This window comes from Besnoitia besnoiti (assembly GCF_002563875.1).
Source record: "Besnoitia besnoiti strain Bb-Ger1 chromosome Unknown contig00007, whole genome shotgun sequence".
NCBI lineage: Eukaryota > Apicomplexa > Conoidasida > Eucoccidiorida > Sarcocystidae > Besnoitia > Besnoitia besnoiti.
The window spans coordinates 1,824,446-1,847,572 of record NW_021703915.1 but is presented as its reverse complement, the minus strand read 5'-3'; the positions used below and the strand labels follow the sequence as shown (position 1 = coordinate 1,847,572).

General features: G+C 53.5%; 2 protein-coding genes across 2 annotated transcripts; one reads left to right on the top strand and one right to left on the bottom strand.

Annotated features, from left to right (window-relative positions):
• Window positions 1–323: 323 nt before the first annotated feature.
• Window positions 324–11,789, top strand: BESB_072830 (protein kinase G AGC kinase family member PKG; the record flags this gene model as incomplete). Its single annotated transcript, XM_029365656.1, has 21 exons — window positions 324–367; window positions 687–803; window positions 1,291–2,295; window positions 3,899–4,138; window positions 4,513–4,588; window positions 4,900–5,074; window positions 5,490–5,676; window positions 5,909–6,152; window positions 6,354–6,641; window positions 6,942–7,130; window positions 7,483–7,649; window positions 7,976–8,042; window positions 8,405–8,578; window positions 8,804–8,897; window positions 9,056–9,220; window positions 9,602–9,777; window positions 9,915–10,053; window positions 10,368–10,496; window positions 10,959–11,071; window positions 11,295–11,408; window positions 11,718–11,789. The coding sequence occupies 21 exons, from the start codon at window positions 324–326 to the stop codon at window positions 11,787–11,789; spliced, it is 3,975 nt and encodes a 1,324-aa protein (XP_029218140.1).
• A 3,005-nt stretch (window positions 11,790–14,794) lies between these two features.
• On the bottom strand, window positions 14,795–22,869 carry BESB_072820 (dual specificity phosphatase, catalytic domain-containing protein; the record flags this gene model as incomplete). Its single annotated transcript, XM_029365655.1, has 11 exons — window positions 14,795–14,980; window positions 15,522–15,576; window positions 16,206–16,263; window positions 17,422–17,541; window positions 18,403–18,531; window positions 19,227–19,266; window positions 19,445–19,554; window positions 19,907–20,050; window positions 20,209–20,357; window positions 20,792–20,943; window positions 21,535–22,869. 11 exons carry the CDS (start codon window positions 22,867–22,869, stop codon window positions 14,795–14,797), a joined length of 2,478 nt encoding a protein of 825 aa, XP_029218139.1.
• Window positions 22,870–23,127: the final 258 nt, after the last annotated feature.

The window sequence follows — 23,127 nt, the reverse complement described above, 5'->3', positions numbered from 1 at the left end:
GTTCGTGTCTCTCTTTGGCCCGATTTTCGTCGCCGCACCCTCTTTTCTGTGTTTTGCCGAGCTCTCGGGTGTTTCCGTGCGCTGGTTGCGTGGCGACTCGAGGACTTGCGCTCGCTTCTTCACGAAGATCTCTCGCGACTTCTCTGTCTGCGCCTCGCGCAGCGTCGCCACGTCTGCACCTTTCGCGCTCTGACAGAGCGCCCAGATCTTCTCCGCTTTCGGCTGAGCTGACAGGCGTGAGCAGCAGCGGCAGCCCCTAGCCTCTCAGCCCTGGCGAGAAGGCACGGCGCAGCAGGCGGTCCTCGTTGACCTATCTCGCGAAAATGGGCTCTTGCGTCTCTAAAAACAGCTCGACTCGTGTTTCACGGTAGGTCGCAGCCCACAGTTCCGCGCGGCGAATCACGAGGGAGTCACCGGCTGCGATGTTCCACGGCAGTTTCCAGAAGACTGGACAGCAGATAGAGGTGTATATACACCCGACCGGCGATCCACGGTCCGTTCGTAGACACAGGAGTCCGGGTAGATGGGCCGTACGTACACCCGCGGCGGCGGCGGGGGGGGGGGGGGGGGGGGGGGGGGGAGCGCAGTGGCTGCAGGTCTACGCAGGCACCATCTGGCTTGCCTGCATCCCTTGTTTAGCCGCTTCGGGTATCGCCTTTGCGGATTTTCCCACTTTCGCGTCGCAGGCCTTCTGCTCTCTCCGCCTCGAAACAAACAGCGGCCAACGCACCTCCCGGAGCGGCAGGCGACGATACTTCTGCGACGGCTGCAGCGGAGGAAGCCACGAAGAAATCTCCGGCGAGGTACGTCTTTTAAATCGTTCGGCAATGTCCCCGGCGGGCCTACTTCGTGCGTCTTGAGTCCCTGGTCAGTAGGAAAATTAGCGATGAGCTACCGTGGCCTCCAAAAGGTAAAACAAGAAGCGAAGAGTGATAGTGTCGTTAGGGAGTGGCAGCCAAGGAAGCACTTAGATAGGAACTTGAATTTGCGAGAATCTACAGAGAATCGCATTCAAAACACGTAAGGGTTTCCCCCACTGGGGGAGCGAGAGCGCATCCATGCGAGCGACACTGCTTGAGAGGGCTCACACGACGGCAGCACAAGAGCGAGTGAATGAAGCGTGGAGAGCGAGGAAGGGGGAGTGGGGAGCTGTCGCGGAATGAAATAGGGAAGGGATGCTGGCACGTAAAGACAAGCGAGGAGACACAGGAGATGCCTTTGGGTTCTGCTTCGTGGTCGATTTTTCGGGGCGTCTTCGCGCGCATTTGATCTCTGCGTGCTGGTCTCCAGTGGCCGGGGCGGAAAGGTTTTCTGTGAAGACGAAGTGCTCTCGGAATTTCTGGAAGATCAGGAAACTCTCCCAGGAAGCGCCGGCGCGGGTGCGACGCGTGGTCGCGACTGGGGCGGAGACACGCCGCGCTCGCGGAACCCGGGTCTCGGGCGGCCAGATGGCAGTTGCACATCCTCTTGCTCTCCGCGCGCAGTAGAAAAGGAACGGGCTCCTGTGACAGCGCGCAGCGGCGGAAATGACTGGCGCTCTCCGTGTGCAGCAGAGGCCAGAGCTAGGCGCCGCGGAGGTCCCCGAGGCAGACTCCTTTCCCCTCGATCGCCTCGCGTCTTCTCGCGTAGGCCGTCCTCTCGAGGCCGGTCGCGCAACAAGTTGCGAGGCAAGAAGGACAGCGAGGTGCACAAAGGAAAACTCATCGCGGATTCGCTCTCCTGCCTTGATTCGTGGGAAGCGTCATTTCTGCCTTCAGAGCGGCTCCGCGGAGAGCCTTTAACGCGGTTCGACACGGCGCGCAGCTGTCGGCGAGTGGAGCCCGGTCTGCTGGAGAATCCTAAGTTCGCGTCGTTGCCTCCCACTCGAGGCGCCTCGCACTCGCCTTCTCCGCTGCTCGAGTTGCCCCTGGAGGCGCGCTGGACAGGAGGGGGGGTAGAACGAAGTTCCGAACGGTCTTCGGCGTCGCGTGCCTTGAGATCTGCGTCGGACGCTTGCCGCCGCAGAGACAGGCACGACTCGCCGCTGAGGCGGTTTTCCTCTCTTCGTGATTCTCGAGAGTTATCAAGGATTGAGAGAAGACCGGGCGAGGCGTCTCCGTCCTCTCAATGCGCGGGGTGGCGCGGCGAGGAGAATGACCCCAGCGCGCGTCACCCTCTTCTGCCTCGCCATTCTTTCTCCTTGCCTCGCGGCGGACGCGTCTCTGCGGAACGCGAGCAGGCGCGTGAGAGCTGCTTGAGCGGGGGGGACGTCCGCGACTGCCAAGGCTTTGTCTCGGCGTCAGAGGCCATCTGGAAGTCAGGGCGCTTGCCTTCTGCGGAGACGTGCGACCGTGGGAGGCTTGGGAACAGGAAACGAGAACAAAGTGCACAGAGGACGAGGGTGGGGCGCTGTCGGGATGGATTCGCCGAGACGCGCGCGGCAGCAGAGAGGGGGATAACGTTGGAGGGCGAGCCGTGCGGATGTTCCTCCCGCGTTCAGACACGGGTCGCGCTGCTTTTAGAGGCTTTGGAGCGCACACTGACACGTTTTGGCGACTGCGGGGAAGGGGAAGATGCAGCGATCCCGGAGGGAGGGAGACCAAGAAGGCCAGCGCGCGAGATCGGTATGCGAAGTCCTGCTCGAATTAACAGCCCTCGAATTTCGAAAGAAATCTGGCGAACGCGTCCCGCCAGCCTTTCCATGTCTGTCGTGCTATCGATCGGAGCCACGGGCGCGGCTGCAGCAGCGGCGACGGCGGCGAGCGCCCTCCAGCCTCTCTCTGTGTTTCTCTTCTTCTCTCTCGTTCTCTTCCTCCTGTTCTTCCTCAAGCACACAGACTGAGCGGGATAGAGGGGGGGGTGGGGGGGGGAAGGGGGGGATTCGCGATGGTGCTGCTTGCCGGCGGAAGCTGCTGCCGTGTGCCAGGGCTCGAAGGCGATACAAACACCTCTCATATCTGCTGTAGGAGCTGAGGAGGACAGACGGAGGAAGAAACGCACCCTCGCCCGTGGGGGCGACGAGGTTTCGTGCTTCGAAGGACGACGGAAGGTGCGAGAGGCGCGAGGCTAGAGTCGAGTTGCTGCAGCGCAAACAGGCCAGCCTGCGGCGCCCTAAAGGAGCAGAAGGCTCTCCGCTGGGGCTTTGCTTGATTCGCGCTGTCGTCTTGCACATCCGGCGTCGGGCTGTCTGCGGCTGCGCCGCGTCGCTTGGCGACTGAGCGCTAAGAGTCATCGGTGGTGACGAAGAAGAGACACCGAACGCAACAGAGGGTGGCTGCGAGGAAGTTTCGCGAAGCAGAACGCGCTCGGGAGCGCAAAGGGCGAGAGGAGGGAAAACGCGTGCGTGTGCGCCGCACGAGGTTTTCGCAGAAACTGGAGGAAACACAGAAGCGAGAACAACAATGGAGACTCGTTTGGCGCTGCCTGAGGTCTGCGGAGAGACAAGGAAACAATGAAATACGCTGGAACAAAGAACGGATAATGCGCCGTGGAAGACGCGAAGAGAGGAACCGCAGAGGGAGGAAGGCGCGAGCGAATGGAAGAGAAGACTTTCGCGGTAGCTGATTCTCCGTTTTTCTCCATTTTTTGAGACGTCCGCCGACAAAGCTATGTCTGCTATGGAGGAAGGAGCGTCACGCCGACAGAAAGTGTAGCACGAGGCTCTCGAGGATAGAAGGTTCAAATCGGCAAACAAGAGATTTAGAAAAGCTGACGCGGCAAGAGAGCGAACGCACACCGTACTCGCCCCGCTGTGCTTCGTCATCGCGTTCAATTCCCCATGCGTCGTTTTTTTCGAAGTCCTCACGACGCGTCGACCTCCGCTTCTGTCCCTTTCCGTCTCCCTCTCTCGCCTACCCCACAACGCGTTCTCCGCCTGGACGAAGCGCCTTTGTGGGTATGTGTTTTGTCCTTTTGTCAGAGAAGAGGTTGTGCAGGCGCCAACAGAGCCCGCCCCGCAGGCCTCGTTATCTGAGAACGGTCAGGCGGTTGAGGCGAAGACGAGCGAGCCGAAGGAACTGGGTGAAGCGCTCTCTCAGGCGAACTCAGGAATGCCGACCTCCTCGGAAGTCGCTCCGCCGCTCAACTCCGCCGCCGGCGACAAACGCGAGGCGCTTGACCAAACTCACGCTGAACACGGCGAAATACACAAAGAAAAACAGTCAGTCCACGCGTAAATCCATACATATATACATATTTTGTACGTATCTGTGTAGGTATATACTCACATAAACATATGTAGGTTTACAGGCGTGTTCATATATACATATTTTCGTGCATGTGTATGTTTGTAGAGTGCGTGAGATGAAGAAGCGTACAAGGTCGGAGCGAGACAAAACGCGGCTTTTTTTCTGCGACCCAGATGCGTGCTTCGCAGCAGGGTGCCATCTGTGGTCATAAATGTATATATATATATATATATATATATATATGGGCATTCGGGCGGTGCCTGGAAGGGCAGGTGCGGGGGGGGGGGGGGGGTCGTAGAGGCCAGACGGGGAGCCTGAAGTAGTGTCTGTCTGTGTTTGTCTGCAGTGGAGGGGATCGCAAGCCTGCGCAGAAGGCCATTCTGCAGCAAGATGATTCGCACAAAGAGGAAGAAGCGCTTAGCGTAAGTCGCGGGGATCCGAGGCTCGCTGCTTGAGGAGCGACGGCAAATTCATCCTCGTTCGCCGCGCGAAATGAGAGATTTACCGCCGCAGCACACACTAATCGCTTCAGACAAGAATATATTTGTGCGTATATTTGTTCATATATATGTGTATATGTATCTGCGAATAGGAGGGTGCCGAGTCGCAACAAGCCGCACGCATGCATGTGTATTCGCGTATGTCTATGTATATATATACATATGTATATATCTGTATTTGTCTATATACCTATATGGACGTGTGTTTGTGTGTGTTTGCGGGTTTGTTTCAGGCGCATCTTTCCTACCGCGAGAAGACGCCTTCGGACTTTGCGTTGATTCGCGACAGTCTGAAAGCGAACCTCGTTTGTTCATCTCTGAACGAAGGCGAAATCGACGCGCTGGCGGTCGCTATGCAGTTCTTCACTTTCAAGAAGGGAGACCTCGTGACCAAACAGGGAGAGCCTGGTGAGTTCAGTTTCCTCGAACAAGACATTCAGCTTCCGCGCTCTTCGCAGATGAATTTTGTGCTCCCCGTGTCGCGTCGCTTCCTCGCGCTGTGGAAATCTCGGCACGTCGCGGCTCCGACACGACATTCCTGTCCGCCGCCCGTATCCATTTCTCTTCCGCAGATGATATATACACTTACGTGCATATAAATATCCACATGCATAAATACACAGATATATGCATCCATATATAAATATACTAAGACGCATTTGTAGGCGCCTTCGTCGGCGGTCAGACTTGCAGTGGAGCCGCATGCATGAATTTCCCAGATTTCTCGTATATACGTGTTTTTTTTGTGTTTTCTTGCGTAGTGGGTGCGTCTCGAGGCGCGTCTCGCACGGTGATTTTGTCATCTCTCTGATTTTCTCGACAGGAAGTTATTTTTTCATCGTTCACAGTGGCGCATTCGACGTGTTGGTCAACGACAAGCGGGTGAACGTAATGGACAAAGGCAAGGCATTCGGCGAAATCGCGCTGATTCACAACACGGAGCGGTCTGCGACCGTCCTCGCGAGCTCCGTGGAGGGCGCCCTCTGGGGCGTGCAGCGCCACACCTTCAGGTGAGAAGTCGCCGAAAACAGAAAAATGGAATTTCAGAGGAAGTGGGGAGATCCAGAATCGCTGCCCTGCCGCGAGAAACGCAAAGAGGCGGGGAAGGACGGCAGACACGTGACGAGAAGACGTCGCGAAGGTCTGAGGAGGCTGAGGCAAAGGGAGCGAAAAAGGGAGGCGGCTGTTGCGCGAGAGGACTCTGACTTGACGGAAGGCATGCGTGGAGCGTGCGCTGTGCAGAGAGACGCTGAAGCAGCTGAGCAGCCGCAACTTTGCAGAAAACAGGCAGTTTTTGGCCTCGGTGAAGTTCTTCGAAATGCTGACGGAGGCGCAGAAGAACGTCATCACAAACGCGCTGGTAGTGGAAAACTTCAAGGCTGGGCAGCCGATCGTCAAGGAGGGCGACGCCGGAGACGTCCTTTACATCATCAAGAGCGGGCGCGCCATGGTTTCCATCGGCGGAAAGGAGATCCGCATGCTCAAGGTGAGAAGAGAGGAAGCGCCTGTGAGAGGGAAATCGCGGCGCCGCTTGGCGTACAGTGGAGAATCCAGCAGCGCAGAGCCCCGAGAGAGCGAGGAAAGCGGGAGAAGAGAACAAGAGGGGACGTGAGGCCTCGTTCAGCGCTTGAGTCGCGGGTAGCGCATGCCTTTTTTTCCCGTTTCCGTTTCGCGCTTGTGTTCATAGAAAGGAGACTACTTTGGCGAGCGAGCGCTGCTCTACAAAGAGCCGCGGAGCGCGACGATTACGGCGGAGGAATTCACAGTCTGCGTGTCCATTGGGCGCGAGTTGTTGGATCGCGTGTTGGGCAACCTCCAACACGTTCTATTCCGAAACATCATGGTGGAAGCCCTGCAGCAGAGCAAGGTTTACGAACTCTTCCAGGGCGACCAACTGAGCAAACTAATCGAGGCCGCGGTGGTCAAGGACTACGCCCCCGACTACGTCATCCTCGATAAAGAAAATAAAACAAAAGTAACGGAAACACTCCCACGCGACGCCCGTATCCATATATATATATATATATATATATATATGTATCTACTAGGCATCTATATTAACTTATGACGTCGGAGGGGTACGAGCGAATCTCGCGGCAGAAAGGCTCTGCGCAGGACACGCAGCTGCGTGAGTTTCAGTGTACGTACGGCGCATTCCGTTCAGCAGGCGAGCTGGACGCGCGCTGTCGTCTCCGCAGCGAGAGCAAAGATAATGTGCCGCTTCCCCGAGAAAGGCGGGTTATCCATCTAAATGGTTTGCGTGTCTTTTTTTCAGGGCGTGCGTTTTTTCTTCGTCTTGGAGGGCGAGTTGTCGGTGTACGCGTATGTGCAAAATGTGGCAACGAAGGAGGAAGAAAAGAAGCTCATCGCGACACTGAAGCGCGGTCAGGCGTTTGGCGAGGAGTACGTCCTCAACCCCACTCGCGCGTTCAACCACTTCGTGAAGAGCGTCGGCCCCTGCAAGGTGAGGCGAAACGTCGATTTATCCGCTCAGAGACTACGCATGCAGAGAGGAAAATATGCATCTACACATATATGTGTATATCTGCATATTATATATATCTCTAGGGAGGGAGTGAGATGTGAGTTGAGAGCCGCCCGCTCTCTTCCCCCAACGGAACGCTTGAGGGGAGGAACGATCGCATAAGAAGAGATGTGTGATGCAGCACACAGAGACATATATATATGTAAACTGTGGCGCGTGAGTTGATGCACACGATTTCGATGTGAGGTAGTCTTCAGGCCAGGATGTCGCGGAGTTCGCGGCGGGGCAGTTGAGGTGTCCAGCTGAGATTTTTTGTGGTTTCGTTTCGCAGCTCGCGCTGTTCACGTCCTCCGTTTTGACCGCCACGCTGGGCGGGGAAGACATCGATGAGACGCTGGACTTCAACAACAAGCGCGCCATCATCCGGAAGATGTACATCTTCCGCTATCTCTCGGATCAGCAAATGACTATGCTCATTAAAGCCTTCAAAACTGTTCGGTGAGAAAAGAAGGCAACCACGGCCCTTCACACGCAGGCACGTATCGTGCCTACTCCGATATAAACATACATGCATGCATTTTTTGTGTACGTGTGTAAAATTATTCATATGGTTGATGCCGGCACAGAGACACATTTGAAGTGGGTGCGTCGTCTGGCGTGGTATGGTGACAGGGAGGCGAGTCTTTTCTTTTTTGGAACGGTGTGTGTCTGTGTTTTTACGCGGCTGTTTTTTTCTGAATGCGGTTCCGTCTGAGCCCCTGGCGTTGTGCCTGCGGTTAAGCATCGCATGGCTTCTCGCGTGTGGTATTGCCTCTTGTGCGCAGGTATATGTCTGGGGAATACATCATCAAGGAGGGCGAGCGCGGCACGCGATTTTTCATCATCAAGGCGGTGCGTCAAACGCAAAAACTGAAACGGAATTCGTGGCAGCAAAGTCTCTTCTCGCCTCTGCATTGCACAGTCGCGCCGAAATCTCGTCTCAGCTGGACTGCCTCTCCCAAGTCCCATCTTGCCTTGCGCGGAATGCCACATCCGGCGCAGCTGCATGGCGCTCCGTCACGTGGATCAATATAAGTATATATATATATATATATATATATATATATATATATATATATATATATATATATATATATATATATATGTGGGTATTTGTGGAGTTGTGAATTGTCTGTGTGCGTGTTGGATAGAAACTGAGACTGTGTGCGCCTGACACAACCGCGTAGAGTCTGGAGTTTTTTTCCTCCCTTTAGGGGGAAGTCGCGATTTTGAAGAACAACAAGCGGCTGCGGACGCTCGGCCGGCATGACTACTTTGGCGAGCGCGCGCTGCTGTACGATGAGCCGCGAACAGCCTCAGTCTGCGCGAACTCCGCCGAAGTGGATCTCTGGGTTGTTGACAAATCTGTGTTCAACGAAATTATCAAGGTATATCTGACAAACCTGCGCAGGCGCCTATATTCCGTTGGGAAGATGCAGAGAGCTATGCATGGGCACCGCGTCCACAGTCATGCGGCGCTCTCCTTTTATATATAGCGTTAAACATAGACGTGTGCGTTGCGCGTTAAGGGTCTTCGAGGCCGCGCGGTTAGCGGGAGGCGCGGAGCGAGTGACTACACGCGCATTTTTTTACTTTAATTTTTTTATTTTCAGGGGCCTATGCTTGCTCACTTGGAGGAGAGAATTCGCATGCAGGACACTAAAGTTGAGTTCCAAGATCTTCAAGTCGTCCGGGTGGTCGGAAGAGGTGCGTTGCGGCTCGCGCAGATGCTGTTGTGTGGACGAGTTTGCCATCTTCTCGCGTTGCGCGCGATCTCGATGCATCATTTCGCAATTTGAGCGCGTGGCGCTCGCCAGGCTTCGCGGTCTGCGCCACAAGGTTGTTTTTCCTTTTGTTTTTTTTAGGAACGTTCGGAACTGTCAAGCTTGTGCAGCACGTCCCCACCAACATCCGCTACGCGCTCAAGTGCGTGTCGAGAAAGAGCGTTGTCGCGCTCAATCAGCAGCAGCATATTCGCCTGGAGCGAGAAATCATGGCCGAAAATGATCACCCCTTCATCATTCGGCTAGGCAAGTCCTTTAAAAAACTCTACAGGCACATACATACATAGGCTTGTACCGCGCGACACTCGTGCTCCCTGCGTAGCCTTACTTCTATGTATGTGCGTGAATCCATATATATATCTAGACCAATATATAACTGTTTTCAGATGTACATGTATATATGTTGGGATGTGTATTCTTGTCTGTTTAGAGGCGTGACGGAGTCGTGGAGCCGACCCTAAACAGTGACGTGTTGCTAGATGCTTTGCAGCGAATCGAGGATCGGTCTCGACACCTCCGTAGGAGTAGTCGTTTCGGATGCATGCATGCGAATATACGCGATATGTATACGTACACAATTGTGTATGTGAGTTTTTTTCTTGCGGTTGGATTTCGTGGTGCGCTCAGTGAGGACATTCCGCGACAAGGAGTTCCTCTACTTTTTGACGGAGTTGGTGACGGGCGGCGAGCTTTACGACGCGATTCGCAAGTTGGGTCTGCTGGCGCGCTCCCAGGCGCAGTTCTACCTCGCCTCGATTGTTCTGGCCATTGAATACCTGCACGAGCGCAACATTGCCTACCGAGTGAGGATCGAAGTGATTCTCTGTAGACACGGGCTTGTCCTCGAGGCTGCCAGCATCGTCGCTCGCAGTCAAAGCGCCTGCAGTGACTCAAACGCGCTGAAAGCTGCCCCTTTTTGGCGTCGTGCGCGTGTGTTCAGGACTTGAAACCCGAAAACATCCTCCTCGATAGTCAGGGCTACGTGAAGCTCATCGATTTCGGATGCGCAAAGAAAATGCAAGGCCGTGCCTACACACTCGTCGGCACGCCGCACTACATGGCCCCCGAAGTCATCCTCGGTTAGAAACCTGCCGGTTTTTTTAAGAAGCAGATTATATTTGTAAAAAACTATATCTGTATATATGCGCAGCGGTGTCCATATCTCTCTACATGTACCTGTGTCGATCAAATACAAGTCTGTGGATATATATATGTAGATATAGATAGATATATACGTATATATTTGTGTGTGCATATTGCGAGTGAGGGCGCGCGTGATGTTGGATGTCTCCTTCTGCTGCGCCGGTCACGCGCATCCTTGTGTTTAGAAAGCTGGTCTTCCGCATCTTACAAGAGTCACCGAAGAAGACGAGATGTTTGGATTTTTTCTCAGGAAAAGGATATACGCTCACAGCAGACACATGGGCGTTTGGCGTCTGCCTGTACGAGTTCATGTGTGGCCCTCTGCCGTTCGGAAACGACGCCGAGGACCAACTGGAGATTTTCAGAGATATCTTGACAGGTACACCCTCCTCTACCGCGGGGTTTCCGGCGCGTCTTTTCTCTCTTTTTGGTCTGCTGGCGCCGGAGAAAAAGAGGCTAAAAAGGAGCATGGGAATAATAAGTAGCCGCAGATGGACAAGCGGTTCCCTCGTCTGTGTTTTTTTTTCTGTGTCCACGCCGAGGTAGTCTCTCGCGCCTGGCCACGACGCGAACTTATTGGGGCATCTCTCTTCCATCGATGCATGAATATTCAAAATAGGTGTATACACGTATGTATATATATATATATATTTACTTATGTATATATTTATGTATATAGTTGTGTATGCATGTACGTGAGAGTGTATATGTAAATATTTATGTACTTTTTTGTAGATAAGGATAGAGATCTTAACCGTCGAGTGAGGAGGGACTGCGCGGTGGAAGATGCCTCGTTCTCGCTCGCTTTCAGTCTTTCCACGGAGTTTGTTTTTTTTTTCAGGAAAACTCGTTTTTCCTCACTACGTCACAGACCAAGATGCGATTAATCTGATGAAGCGCTTGCTGTGTCGTCTTCCCGAGGTCCGCATCGGGTGCTCTATCAACGGCTACAAGGTATGTGAAGTAAAATGTGAATCTCTGTCTTTTCTCTGAATTTCCGCTGTTTTTTTCTCTTTCCGACAGCAACCGGGTTCTGCAGACTCAAGCTCGAAGCACTGGCATGTGCGTCTTTTTAATTTTGACACTGCATCTAACGGATGTGAATGACAGGCAACTTTAGGGGTGGAGCCGAGTTTTTAGGTTTCGTCGAATTTTTCTTTTTTTCTGCTCCGCGCAGGACATCAAGGAGCACGCGTTTTTCGGCGATTTTGACTGGGATAAGCTCGCAGGGCGCGGCCTTCCTCCGCCGCTCGCACCGAAAGGCGAAACCTACGCGGAAGACACCGAACAGGTAAGAAAACTTCCTCAACAGGAGCCTCTTATAGAACTTCTGACGGTCAGTTTTTCCTATACGCATATATATACATCTATATGCCTATATAGATATATGTATGTTTGCATGTCTCCCTTGCATTGCTGATGGGCTGGAGGGTGCCTGCCTCGAGAGCTGAGACGCTGTGAAATTCTCCTGTTTTTTTAAAAAGAAATGCGTGGTCGGCCTATGGTAGAGAGGCTTGCAGGAGGGTTTGGTGCGCTTTCGGATGCTTTCTGCGTGGCGATCGCAGCTGCAGAGTTTGTGGCTGCATGCGCGTGTGTGCAGGGTTCTTTCGAGTTGGACGAGGACGACACGATCGTGTTGGAAGATGAGTACGACTGGGATAAGGACTTCTGACTGCGCGTCACAAGGCCGTTGTTTTTCGTTTGTATTCTCGCTTGTCGCGCGTTTCAAACTTTTCCCTGGGTTCGTCCGGAGACACGAACTCGCGGCGACCAGAATTTAAAGGTTCATGCGCACGCGAGACGGCGTGACGCAGAAAGCCAGCGAAACCAACCTCGCGCAAACTGAGCCTCGAAAGCACCGCGGTTCAGAGAATAGAGCTGTGGCTGCAGATATGTGTATATATATGCATATAGGTAGGTAGATAGATATGCGTAGATAGATCCAGATGTAGATAGATACAGATAGACAGATGTACCTTCGCTTATTCAGCTGTGATGGTACATATATATATATATATATATATATATATACATACATACATACATACATACATACATACATACATACATACATACATACATACATACATACATACATACATACATACATACATACATACATACATACATACATACATATATGTTTACGTGTAGGCGTCTAGATGCAGGCAGCTGAAGAAATCTATCTTTGGAAGGCGGATGAGTGCAGTTTCCGAGCCGGAGAGACGACACACAGATTCATTCGATTACTCGCTCCCGACGGGATGAGAGCAATGGGGGAGCACCGAGCTTTCACGCGAGAAAGGACGCATCCAAGTCTCAGACACGAAAGCAGACAACACAAATGCCCCGTTTTGCGAGGCTACAAAGCGGAACAGACATTCGGGAAGACCCGCAAACACTTCTTCGCCGCTTGTTAGGGCTTGGGAAATAGTTGAACACGCAAAATCGACTGCAGCATCGACGCTGAGCTTGAGAGCACCGCGCGCCTCGGAGATTTCTCTAGACGAGAGCCGACTGTCCAGTGCGGTGGCCTTAAGCCTCCACACCACACGCACGCGGGATTTCCATCTCCATTTACGCGAGGTAGGGCGTTAAAGAAAGGTAAACAAATATATAGCATATGCGCATATATATATGCTGGTAAAGATGGGGCGGTGCACAGAATCAAAATACATGTGTATACGTATTGGAATATCGACAAACATTTATCATTCGTATGTGCTTATACCTGCGGTTTTCCGCGGCAGTGAGCAGCGCCGCAGGGTTATTTCTCTCGCGTTTGAGTCTTTCAGAGTGTTTTCTCTGCGTCGGACTCTAGCTTCGCGTGTCGCTCAGAGTCGCCAGCGCGGCCTGCCAGCAGCTCCTCCGTTGCAGGTCGGCGTCGGCGAGTGAGCTCTGGGTGAGAGCAAAAAGAGCAGCCCCGAAATAGCGAACCGTTGCGCAGCTGGAGGCCTTTCAGGGCTGTTGAGTCAAGAAATGACGCCCGTATATGCGTGGAGAGGTCCACGCAGCAGGACTCCCTTAGCAGATACGCAAGGCGATGGGCACGTATTTACATGGGCACGGACTCACGCATCAGCAAGCCTCACTGCAGTCACGCAGCCAACAAATATAGACAGAGACAACCACGACAACAAGTACCTATTATTTTTGTTTCTAGCCGGTGCTGTGCACCACGCGGGTGGTGTTCCCTCTCCCGAGCAAGCTCTCTATAGATCTATTCATCGGGTCGCTGAGCGCTGAAACGCCTTTCTCCCCCCGCGACCTCAAGGCGAGGCGGAGACTAAAGTGCGCCGACGCATGCTCCGCAGTCGGTGAATTCAACACTGCAAGCGACACGACTGCGCTCCAACGGGGGACCGGACCGAGTAGCGACAGCATCCGGTTTCTTTCTGTTTCAGCCTGTTTGGAGTTCCCACGCGAGAAAAAGACGCCGTCTGCGTGTCCGTTTTAGAGGCTTTCCTTGTCTCCGAAATGCATGCAATCTCTGGGAGACGGACGAAGTGCCTTTCCACGACAAATCACGCGCAAGGCACCCGACAGCATGTAGTCTCGAGACACGGCAAACGCAAAGGGGCTTTGGTTGAACGAGGATGTCCTTAAGTGAGCGCAAGAAAAGCGCACTGAAGAACACTTTCTCCTGCGTACCTGCGCCAGTGTCCTGCGCCGAGCCTGTAGGAGGTGCCTTGAGGCCGGAACCCATAAAAAGAACCGCCGCAGTCGCCCGCGGGCCCCTCGCGGGTCTCCGAGTCTGCGCAGGGGGAGCCTGGTCAAGGAGAGGGTGCGGAAAGACAAAAAGTAAAGACGACAGCAGAAAAACAGGTAATGAGACGCGCATCTTTCATCCTCGACACATCAGTCTATCCTCTTATATTCACTTGTATCTACTTATGTTTATATATATACATAGATAGAGCTAGAGGTATACATGTATTCGCATGTTAGAGCAGTCTGCGTAGGTGGCCACAACCGAGACGGCGAAAGCATCTTGCTTCATTTCGGCAGAAAATATTTCTTTTCCATTAAAATTATTTTTGTGAGAAGTTTAATGCAGACTGCCGTAGCTGCCATGGGAATCCCGCATAGAGGGGGAAAGTTCCCGCCCTGAGTTACTTGCTGGGTGGCGAGCGCTCCGCGCTCTTTGCGGCTTGAAGGCGGACGGAATTTGAAGTTCGTTTCTCTCTTCATCCAAGCCCCCGGCAGCCGAGGAGCGGCACCTTGCGGCCGAAGAGAGAGTCGGAGCTCGCACGCCTGAGAGGGAAGCGAGTTCGCCGCCGAGACACACCGCCTCGGGTCCTTGAGATGCCGCCGGAGGCAGGTGCGCGGAGGTATCCTCGCACAGAGAAATACTATTATACATATATATATATATATTTTGACATCCATAATTATATGTAGATATATGTGCACATCTTGACGCAATCACGCAGATATGTCACTGGGCGAGAGCCGCCCCTTGGATTTTCCCTTTGAGTACTTTCCAGCTGCCAGATGCCGCGGGCAGTTCCAGCCGCACTAAGCAAACATTAAGATATATAGTCCATATATGTCTCTATATCTATCTATATATATATGGGGTGGTGTGAGCTTGCTTTTTCATGAGTCTACTGCATATCTGATTCATGTTTTTCAAAAGTGTGTAAGCCGTTAGTAACATTTGACGTTTTTGCGGTTTCATCGCCGTTCCACGGGGCCTCCGAGGGCCGCACCTCCGCTGAGTCTTGCAGTCACCAAGTTTCGCGGTCCGAAGGGCCGCCCGCTGTCTTCTAGAGTGCCGACTCGCCGGGTGCTGGGCTTGTGAGTAGACACTGCGTTGAGGCAGAGAGAGAACTCCTTGTTCAGCTGCTGCGCGGGCGCGACCTGAAGAGGCGAAAGCGATAGTCGCCACACTGCGCAAGACACTGAAAAAGATTCTTATTGCTTGCGTGTGTCTCTTCAACAAAGCTACATGCAATATATATGCATATATGTATATATGCATATATATATGTCTATATGTGTATATGTATACATGTATATTTGTATATATATATATATTTATATGCGTGCATATATGTATGCGGTCGCGGTGCACGCATGGCGGCGGCGATTTTTGGAGTGAATGTGAGGAGAAACAAATATATCTACCTATATATATATATATGCGGGGGAAGCTTGCACATGTGGTTTCCGCTCCGCGGACAGGCGTTCTGGTCTAAACACACGCCTGTCCAGTCCTGCGAATAGCTCGCCTTGAGTCAGTTCTGAGTGCTCATTTGGTTGAGACGTCTCCTATCACAGTATGCCAGAGTATGTGAGGGGCGCGGAACTATAGTGGAACGCTTGTAGAGCTGCAAGCAGACGAATTCGAGAGGAGATGTTGCGGAGGCTGCCTGAACTTTCGAGGCCTCGCGGCACGCACCGTTTCGCACTCGCGCGCTGCAGACGACGCGGCGCGGGTCCCGCTGCCTGCAGGCCTGAGGAGGAAAGACGCGCGAGGCACTCCGCAGTCTGTCTCCGGCTGTCGAACGCGCTTTTCTCAGTCTGCTCCCGTCTCGAGCTCACGCAACTAGAACCGGGGTAATTTTCTGTGTCGCTCACACTGTAGCTTTCGAGACGGCGCACGAAATGGAAAGCCGCGAAAACTCCCTCCATGTCGGCTCATTGCTCCCTCGCTACTGAAAAAAGATTCAGTCAGGAACAGCCGCGCTTACTTTGGGATGGCCCGCGTCTTCCTGTCCGCCTCAGCTCGCTGTGATGAAAAACAGTTCGCTCCGTTATTTTGGTACGCTTCCGAACCACCCTGTGCATCTGCTAGTGTTCGTCGTCACCCGTTTTCGCGGAAGCAGAGACACGAAATTTTCCTGCGACGTAGGCTTATAGAGGGAACTCTGCGTGACGGGAATCGTGGGCGAGGCTTGGCGGAAGCCGAAGATCACTTTCAAGACACCGTCAGGGCAATTAACTGCGGCTATAGAAACGACCGGCGCTCAATTGCGCCTCGCAGACCGCGGGCAGGAGAGAGGCGACGGGTGTGCGATGCAGCGCTTATCGGACCTTTACCGGCTAGACAGCCTGGAAGAGAGACGCGTCTCGAATTACTTACGCCGTGGCGAGCTTCGGAGAAAAATGCAGAGAGCCGCGCTGCGCACGATCCGCCAGGCCTGAAGGCATGCGCATGCAAAGCCCACCCGACCGCCAGCCTTCGGAGATCCTCAAAATCGTCATGCTAAATACATATCCTCAAGAATTTTCAAATTTATTGATTACAAATATCACTGTCTTTACAACATTTATCTCGGACACCAAGGAGACCGGTGCAAAAATGTCTCCTTCTGGGGATGCAGTTGGGTTTTCTGTTCCTTCTATCTATTCTATACCAATTGAAAAAGGAATGCAAGAAGTTTCTAAGAGAGCCTATAGTCTCATGGTAAGCTTTTTATGTAGATTCGAAGAGCTTTTTACTTAAATTCTCAACACAACCAGGAAGCTAATTTTTTAAAACCTTTAGGAAATCTGACAAAAATAGTTGCCTTTTACATAAAAAATACATGTAATTTACTAAATAAATATATATATATATATATACAGATACGGGTGAGCACATGCCCTCGCATTGTTAGTATCAAAGGACTCGATCTGCTGGTCAAACCACGTAGCTGCTTCTTCTGCAGCTGCAGCAGCGGCCCGGTGACGGCTCGCTCTTCTTCGTCTGTCGCTTTGCTTGAGAATACATCAGTGCGCGGATGACTCGTGTCTACAGGTTCTTCTTTTTCCGCCACACGACGGCTTTCGACTTCGAATCTCTCCTGCGACTCGAGTCTCGCTCGCTTGCAGCCTGTGGGACCCGTTTGTGTGTTCCTTCCGGTTTTCTCTCAGTTTGCTGTACAGCTCGTTCCATGGTCCGTGTTCCCGGTTTGTTATTCTCGCGAATGAGGCTCGGGGCTGGGCGCGGAGGCTGCCGAATGACTTTTCTTGTGGCACAGGCGGATAACCACACTGTCTTACAAGAGCGAAGCTTCGTAGGGATCGGCTCGGAGTGAGCCTGAGCGCGAAAACGTCTCCGAGAAAGCTGCTGAGGAAAACAAGAGATCACCGGGTAGAAGCCCTTATACATCCCAGCCTGTTCAGCCTGCAGAGGGCGAGAGGAGCTTGACGAAGCATCTTCTCGCGTTTTAATGATCGGTAGACGTTTTGAAGGGACCTCCTCTAGTCAGACTAGTCAGCGCCTCTGATGCACATCAGGCGGTAGATCCCCACGCACTCCGGGCCGGTCTGCGACGCCTGTGCGGCACTTTTCCGCGCGCGGCTGTTAGACGTACACGTAGATCGCGACCACTGAAGGAGGGACTGGGCGCCGCAGTCGAACGCCGCTTTTTCTCTCGCTTTTTCCACCTCGTGGGGCAGCTCTCTCCCTCTCAACGGACTGAGAGAGGCAAAGGCTGAGAAAAAGCGAAACAAAAAAAAAAACGAAAGGCCAAGCTTTCTTGGCGCGTGGCTGCCGCATTTTTGTGGTGAGAGATGAAGCATTGAAGAAAACGACCGACTCGGGAGCGCTGTCGTGACTCTGCGTGTCTCTGGGTGACGGGGGCCCTTCGGTTCGCTTGAACACTCACGCAGGATTTGTTTTTCGCTCAGAGAGGGAGTCTTCGCCGATGTAGACGGAGGACGCGTCGTCTCTTCGCGTGGATGCGCAGAGGATCGGCGCTCCAGCCTCTCTGGACTCTTCCGCGTCTCGCAATCGTCTGCGCATCTTTCAATATCGCGGCGCTGCTGACTTTGCTCCATGTCTGTGTGGTGACACACCCTCAACAAACACATACATGAACAACGTTGCTGCCCTGATCCGCGAACAGCTATCGTACACAGCCAGGAGCAATTTGAGAATCAACCCAATTCCCCGCTTGCCGCGCACCCTGGACTTGAACCTGTATCGATCCACATGCACATACGTACATTGTATATGTGTATGTATGTATATATACGTATTTACGCTCTGAAGAGTCATGAGTATCTCTGTGTGAACCCGGGCCCGTTTGCATGCACGCCTGCGCCCTTTTTCAGCTTTACTCGAGTCGTGCCTGCAGGGCACCCCTCAACCTGTTAGTTGCTAGTGCCTCTGTCTGTCTCATGGCAGACCTCCCTTTCTATATCCAGCACATGCATGCATATGAGCATGTAGGCATGAAACTTAATGGGTCTGTGTGTGTCTGCGAGTCAGGCAACGCGATGGCCTGCTTGAATCCTGCGTGTTTCTTGTCTCTATCTCTTCTGTCTCTTATATATATCTCTCTCTGTCTCACATGACCCTGTGCTGCTCGCCTCGCTCCAGGCGCGCCTCCGGGCCGCGCCCAGACCCGCGGCCGCCGTTTGGGCGCCTGGCTCACCGCGCCGGACGCTTACTACGCCGGTGTTGAGTCGCGTGCATCCACCTTCAGAAAACCGCGGGGAGAAACGAGGAGTGTGAGATGTTTCGAGGGAGACAACGAAAAGAGGCAACGAAGATAGAGCTATCGAAACGGCGCCGAGCGAGAAGCGAACCTTGCTTCGGCTGACGGAAGTGCAGCTGGTGAGTCCAGTCTCTTCTTAGGCGTTCGTCTTGATGTGCAGTCAGCTATCCCCACGATAGTACCGCTGCGGTGGCTGTTGCGCATATACTTACGGATCGCTACACACAGTTGATTTTTAAATTGTCGTTCATGGGTGCACGACCGTGGATCTCCACTCACAAGCCTGTTTCTGAGCAACTGCGCCTCCGTCCTTCCTCTGTGACTACCAGGGAAGAAAACGCGATTGCGTCTGCCTTTCCACATACCCATGTGTTTGTCTGTCTGCCTATCTCTCAATCTCTCTCTATATCTGTCTATATCTCTGTCTCTCACTGTCTCTCTCTCTATCTGTCTATAGCTCTACCTCTCTCTATCTCTCTCTATATCTTTTTATCTATATATATGTTTGTCGCTGAGCGGGAACGCACGAATACGCGTGCGTGGGCAGACAGAGCCTTCCCTTTTAGCGGGCATGTTCGAAGGCACGTGCCCGGTTGCAAGCACGCAAGAGATGGATAGTTCCTGAGTTGCACTTTTGAAAAATTCAAAACAAGCCCTTCTGAGGCGCTCGCACTCACTTGAGGAGTTGCCGCTACCGATCTTGGAGGTCACAGGACTCTGAAGAAAACGAAAACTCCACCGCAGAAGAAAGTCATTTTCTGAAGCGCGCAACTCGGTTTGCTGGCGCTCCCAGCTCCTGATCGGCAGCTCACTTATTTGTGCTTTACCGCTGAGGCTTTTATTTTCAGCTGTGTTCGCATATTCCCCGTTCCAGCCAAAGTTTCTGAATCCCCACCTTAAGGATAGACTTGCGGGTTCCTTGACGCTGCGCGGGTCTCGCGTCGCCGGCAGGGGCCCCAGGCCGCTCTTCGTCGAGCCAGCGCAACGCGCGTTTCTTCATATCGGCTGAAGAGACACGAACGTTCACACCCGCGTCTTCATACCGGCGTCCAAATGGAATAGGCCTGCAGAAGCACTCGGGGGAGGCTGACTCAACTCACAGCGGCCCCCTAACCGAGTGTCGCTGCGGTCGCTGCCCTCAACTGGCTGCGGCAGGCACTTCTGCTGCTTCTCACAAGCAGGAGTGGACCCGGTGAGATGCTTTCTCCTCACGGCCCCAGCGTCAGGCGCCTGAGACTCGGCTGCAAGGCATGAAGAAGTCCTCCGTCGACGCTCACACAACCTCTCCGAGGGGCGTGCGCCAGTCTACCCTGCGGAGAGGCCGCGTGGAGAAGCGCTCTCGAATGCAGTCACGTACGCTGTGCGGTGTGTGCGGCGGGCTCGGAGGAGCCTGGGGGAAGCGCTTCAGCGGCAAAAGTCTGCAAGTCGGTCTTGAGCAGCGAGTTGAGGTAGGTGTTCGCCAGCAACAGCTCCTCGTCGCCGTCTGAGCGCCTGAGTCCTTCTGAGGAATCGAGAAGACGCGACGCGCAAAGGCGCGAATCGACGCGAGGAATACGTTAAGGCGAGTGCCGAAAGAACACCAGGGTGCGCTCATCATGAGGCACAACTGAAAATGTGCCTAGGGTATATGGAACAACAGAAATCGTCCTGAAACCTTACTGGTCCACGCTTTCGATAGCACGACGCCTTGCACGCGAGAGAGACTGCGTTCCAACTGCTGCAGCTGCTCGATGTGTTCAGCGCGCATGTCCAGTCCTGGCCGCGGCGAAGTGAAAAACTCCTTCGCCTTGGAGAGAGACCAAGAATATCTGCGCATGCAAAAAAGAGAAATACTCGAACGTCCTCTCTACACAGAAACATGGGCACGTGCGCATGTTTGCAGCGGCGTATGTGCACGCAGGCTTTACGTCGATACCCGCTCTTAGAGTCTACAGACACCCGTATCTCTGCGCCTCATGCCACGTTTTCATATGGCTGCATGCGGTCTATAATGTAGCGGAAGAAGGTGCTTTTTTTTGCACGAGCAGGGAACTGAGCGAGCTTTCCAGTGAACACGATTCTCAGAACTCCGCATGGCGGTCTTCTTGAAGAATCCGTGCGTAGAAGCCCACGCATCTGTATGTATGCAGAAACCAACTTGCATGTATGTATAGGCGACGTAGCCAGAGGTTCCAGGTTGCTAGGTATAAGCATGTAAGTAAACAAATCCGCTGGGGCGCCTTGGAGAGCTTGTTTGCCTCACTTTTGCATGAGGTAGGCGAGCAGGACCGTGGCGGCCCGGGAGTGGCCTCGGACGGAGTGAACCAAACAGCCTTCGCAGAGCGCCTGACTAGTTTCGATGAAGTTGAATATCTCTTTCGACAGCAGTCCATCTGCGCCGAGGAGGCGATGGAGCTGTACAGCGCTCATCAAAGGACACACACGGGCTGAACCACGCGGAGGAGAGAGAACGCACCAGCGGAGGCGCTGGATGTTGTGTTGGGAAGTTAACGCAGCTACCGAGGCGACCTCATGTCGGCGTTGTTTCGCCAGTGCCCTTAGCACACGCGCAGGCGCCGGATATTTTCTGAGTTCCACTTGCGTACAAAAGCATATATATATATATATATACATTCCTCTATCTACATCCGTAGAGAGAGATGCATGAGTATATATATATTAGCTGTCAGCAGACCAGTATTTGCCTAGTTGTCCTCTACTTTAGGTGCAAAGGAGGCAGTCCACGCGCTGTGACCAGTTTTTTCGCCTTTACGGAAGGTCACACCGAACGATTCTAGCCTTCGGGACTTTAACCGAAAAAATGTTACGTGTTCATACAGGCTTTCAAAGACCTGCCTCAGGGCTCGTTCCTCAGACCCAATCTATCCGCCCCGCTATAGGTGCCCTGGGTTCGCCGCTTCGCTAGTGACTAGAGCAGACATTTGCAGCCTGCCGCTTTCGTCTATTCCTTCGATTTCGTTGCTTCGATTTTCCCCGGATCCCTACAGTTCCTTGCTCTGGCCACGGCAGCGAGAGGTAGGAGATCTGTAGGTCCGCGTCGGCGGCGAAAAAGTTTGAAGTGTCTAGGCAGCTACAATTGATCACGTGGGTGATTTTGTTGGCCGCCAGGAAGTCTCTGTCCCCGGCGACAAATTGGTTTCCGATGAACAGTCCGTCCTTGACTTTGGGATGCAGAAAGTCTTGTCCAAAAACCCCTTCTTCCTCAAAATCAAAGGTTGCGCTGTCGTCAGCGAAGAAACCCTCGACTGGGTTTTGCTCAAAGTCTTCTGCTTGCTTGTTCAGGAGAACTTCTGTTCTCGAGAGGGGCTCCTGATACAGCCGACAACTCTGACCCTCGGCTGTTGATGAGGCTGATGAGCTTGCGAGCACCGTCCGTGTGGCGCTTCCCGCGGTGCTTGTTGCTGGTTTCTCTCCAGTTATCTGGCCGCTGTCATGCTGCGAGAGGCGACCAGAGGAAGAGCTGCTTCTCGCGGCGAGGTGTACAGACACAGCATCACTGACAAGGCTAGAGGGAGCCATGGCCGGATATCGGTTTCCCCTTTCAGCGCATCTTCCGGTTTTGAGAAAGGAAAGGTCCGAAGAAAGGACCGACCCTGTTTCGTAGCCTGTGTCCTGGGGATGGAGGGTGACTTTTGGAGCACCACACAAGCCGGTGGAATCTGCGTTTTTCTCTCGAGGGGGTACGCCGCACGGCGCCCCACGCAGCGGGGAGAGACTGTCGAACTCGCTTTCCTCCTCTTCCCCAGCAGCCGTTGACAGGCTGTCGGCATGCGAGAGAGTTGTGAACGACGGAGGCTGACTCAGTTTCGTTTGAGAAGACGGTGGCCCATACTGTTTGTCGAGAAGAGTCGAGAAATTCGACTGCAGGGCGCTCGACTTGCCGGCTGCTGCGCCGACACCCATCGCAGACTGTCCCGGGACCGTCTTAGAAAACGACGGCGGCGCTGCAGAAGGAAACGACGTTCTAGGGAAGCCCCCCCCCGAAGCGGCAGTTCTTCCGCTACCTGTGTCCCTTGGTTGCCCATACGCCGGCAGTCCGCCTTGTGAAGTAACTGCGGAAGCACAGGAGACGTGCTCCTTCGCGGTCGAGGATGCTAGCCGCAAAAACTCGCTGGAGGCTGTGAGAGACACGCCAGAGCCTGTGGCAAGCGCTTCCGCCACATCTCGCTTCTCAATCCCGTTCTTCCAAACATTTGGCCCCAGAGAGGCAGAACCGACAGCCGCCGCCTCTGCGGGAGCGGAGGAAGCCGGACACGCAAAGCCGTCGGTCGCGACGTGCGAAGGGGCCGTCGCCGACGAGGCGCTCAGGACAAGCTTCATCTTGATACAAGTGCCACGAAAAAGAGCCTTTGAGAAAAAGAGTTGGGGGGAAACGAGAGGCATATGAAGACCCAGGAGGAACAGAAGACTGAACTGAATGCGCCAAAATGCGTGCACATGGAATCTAGTAGTCTGCGGCGGCGGGGGAGCGAATCGCGCAGCGGGACGAGTCTCTGCTGAGCGATATCGGGGTTAAGGAGAGTCACACGAGAGTGTCGTTTGTTTCGAGGCAAGTGTGCTTCATCTCGACGGTGACTC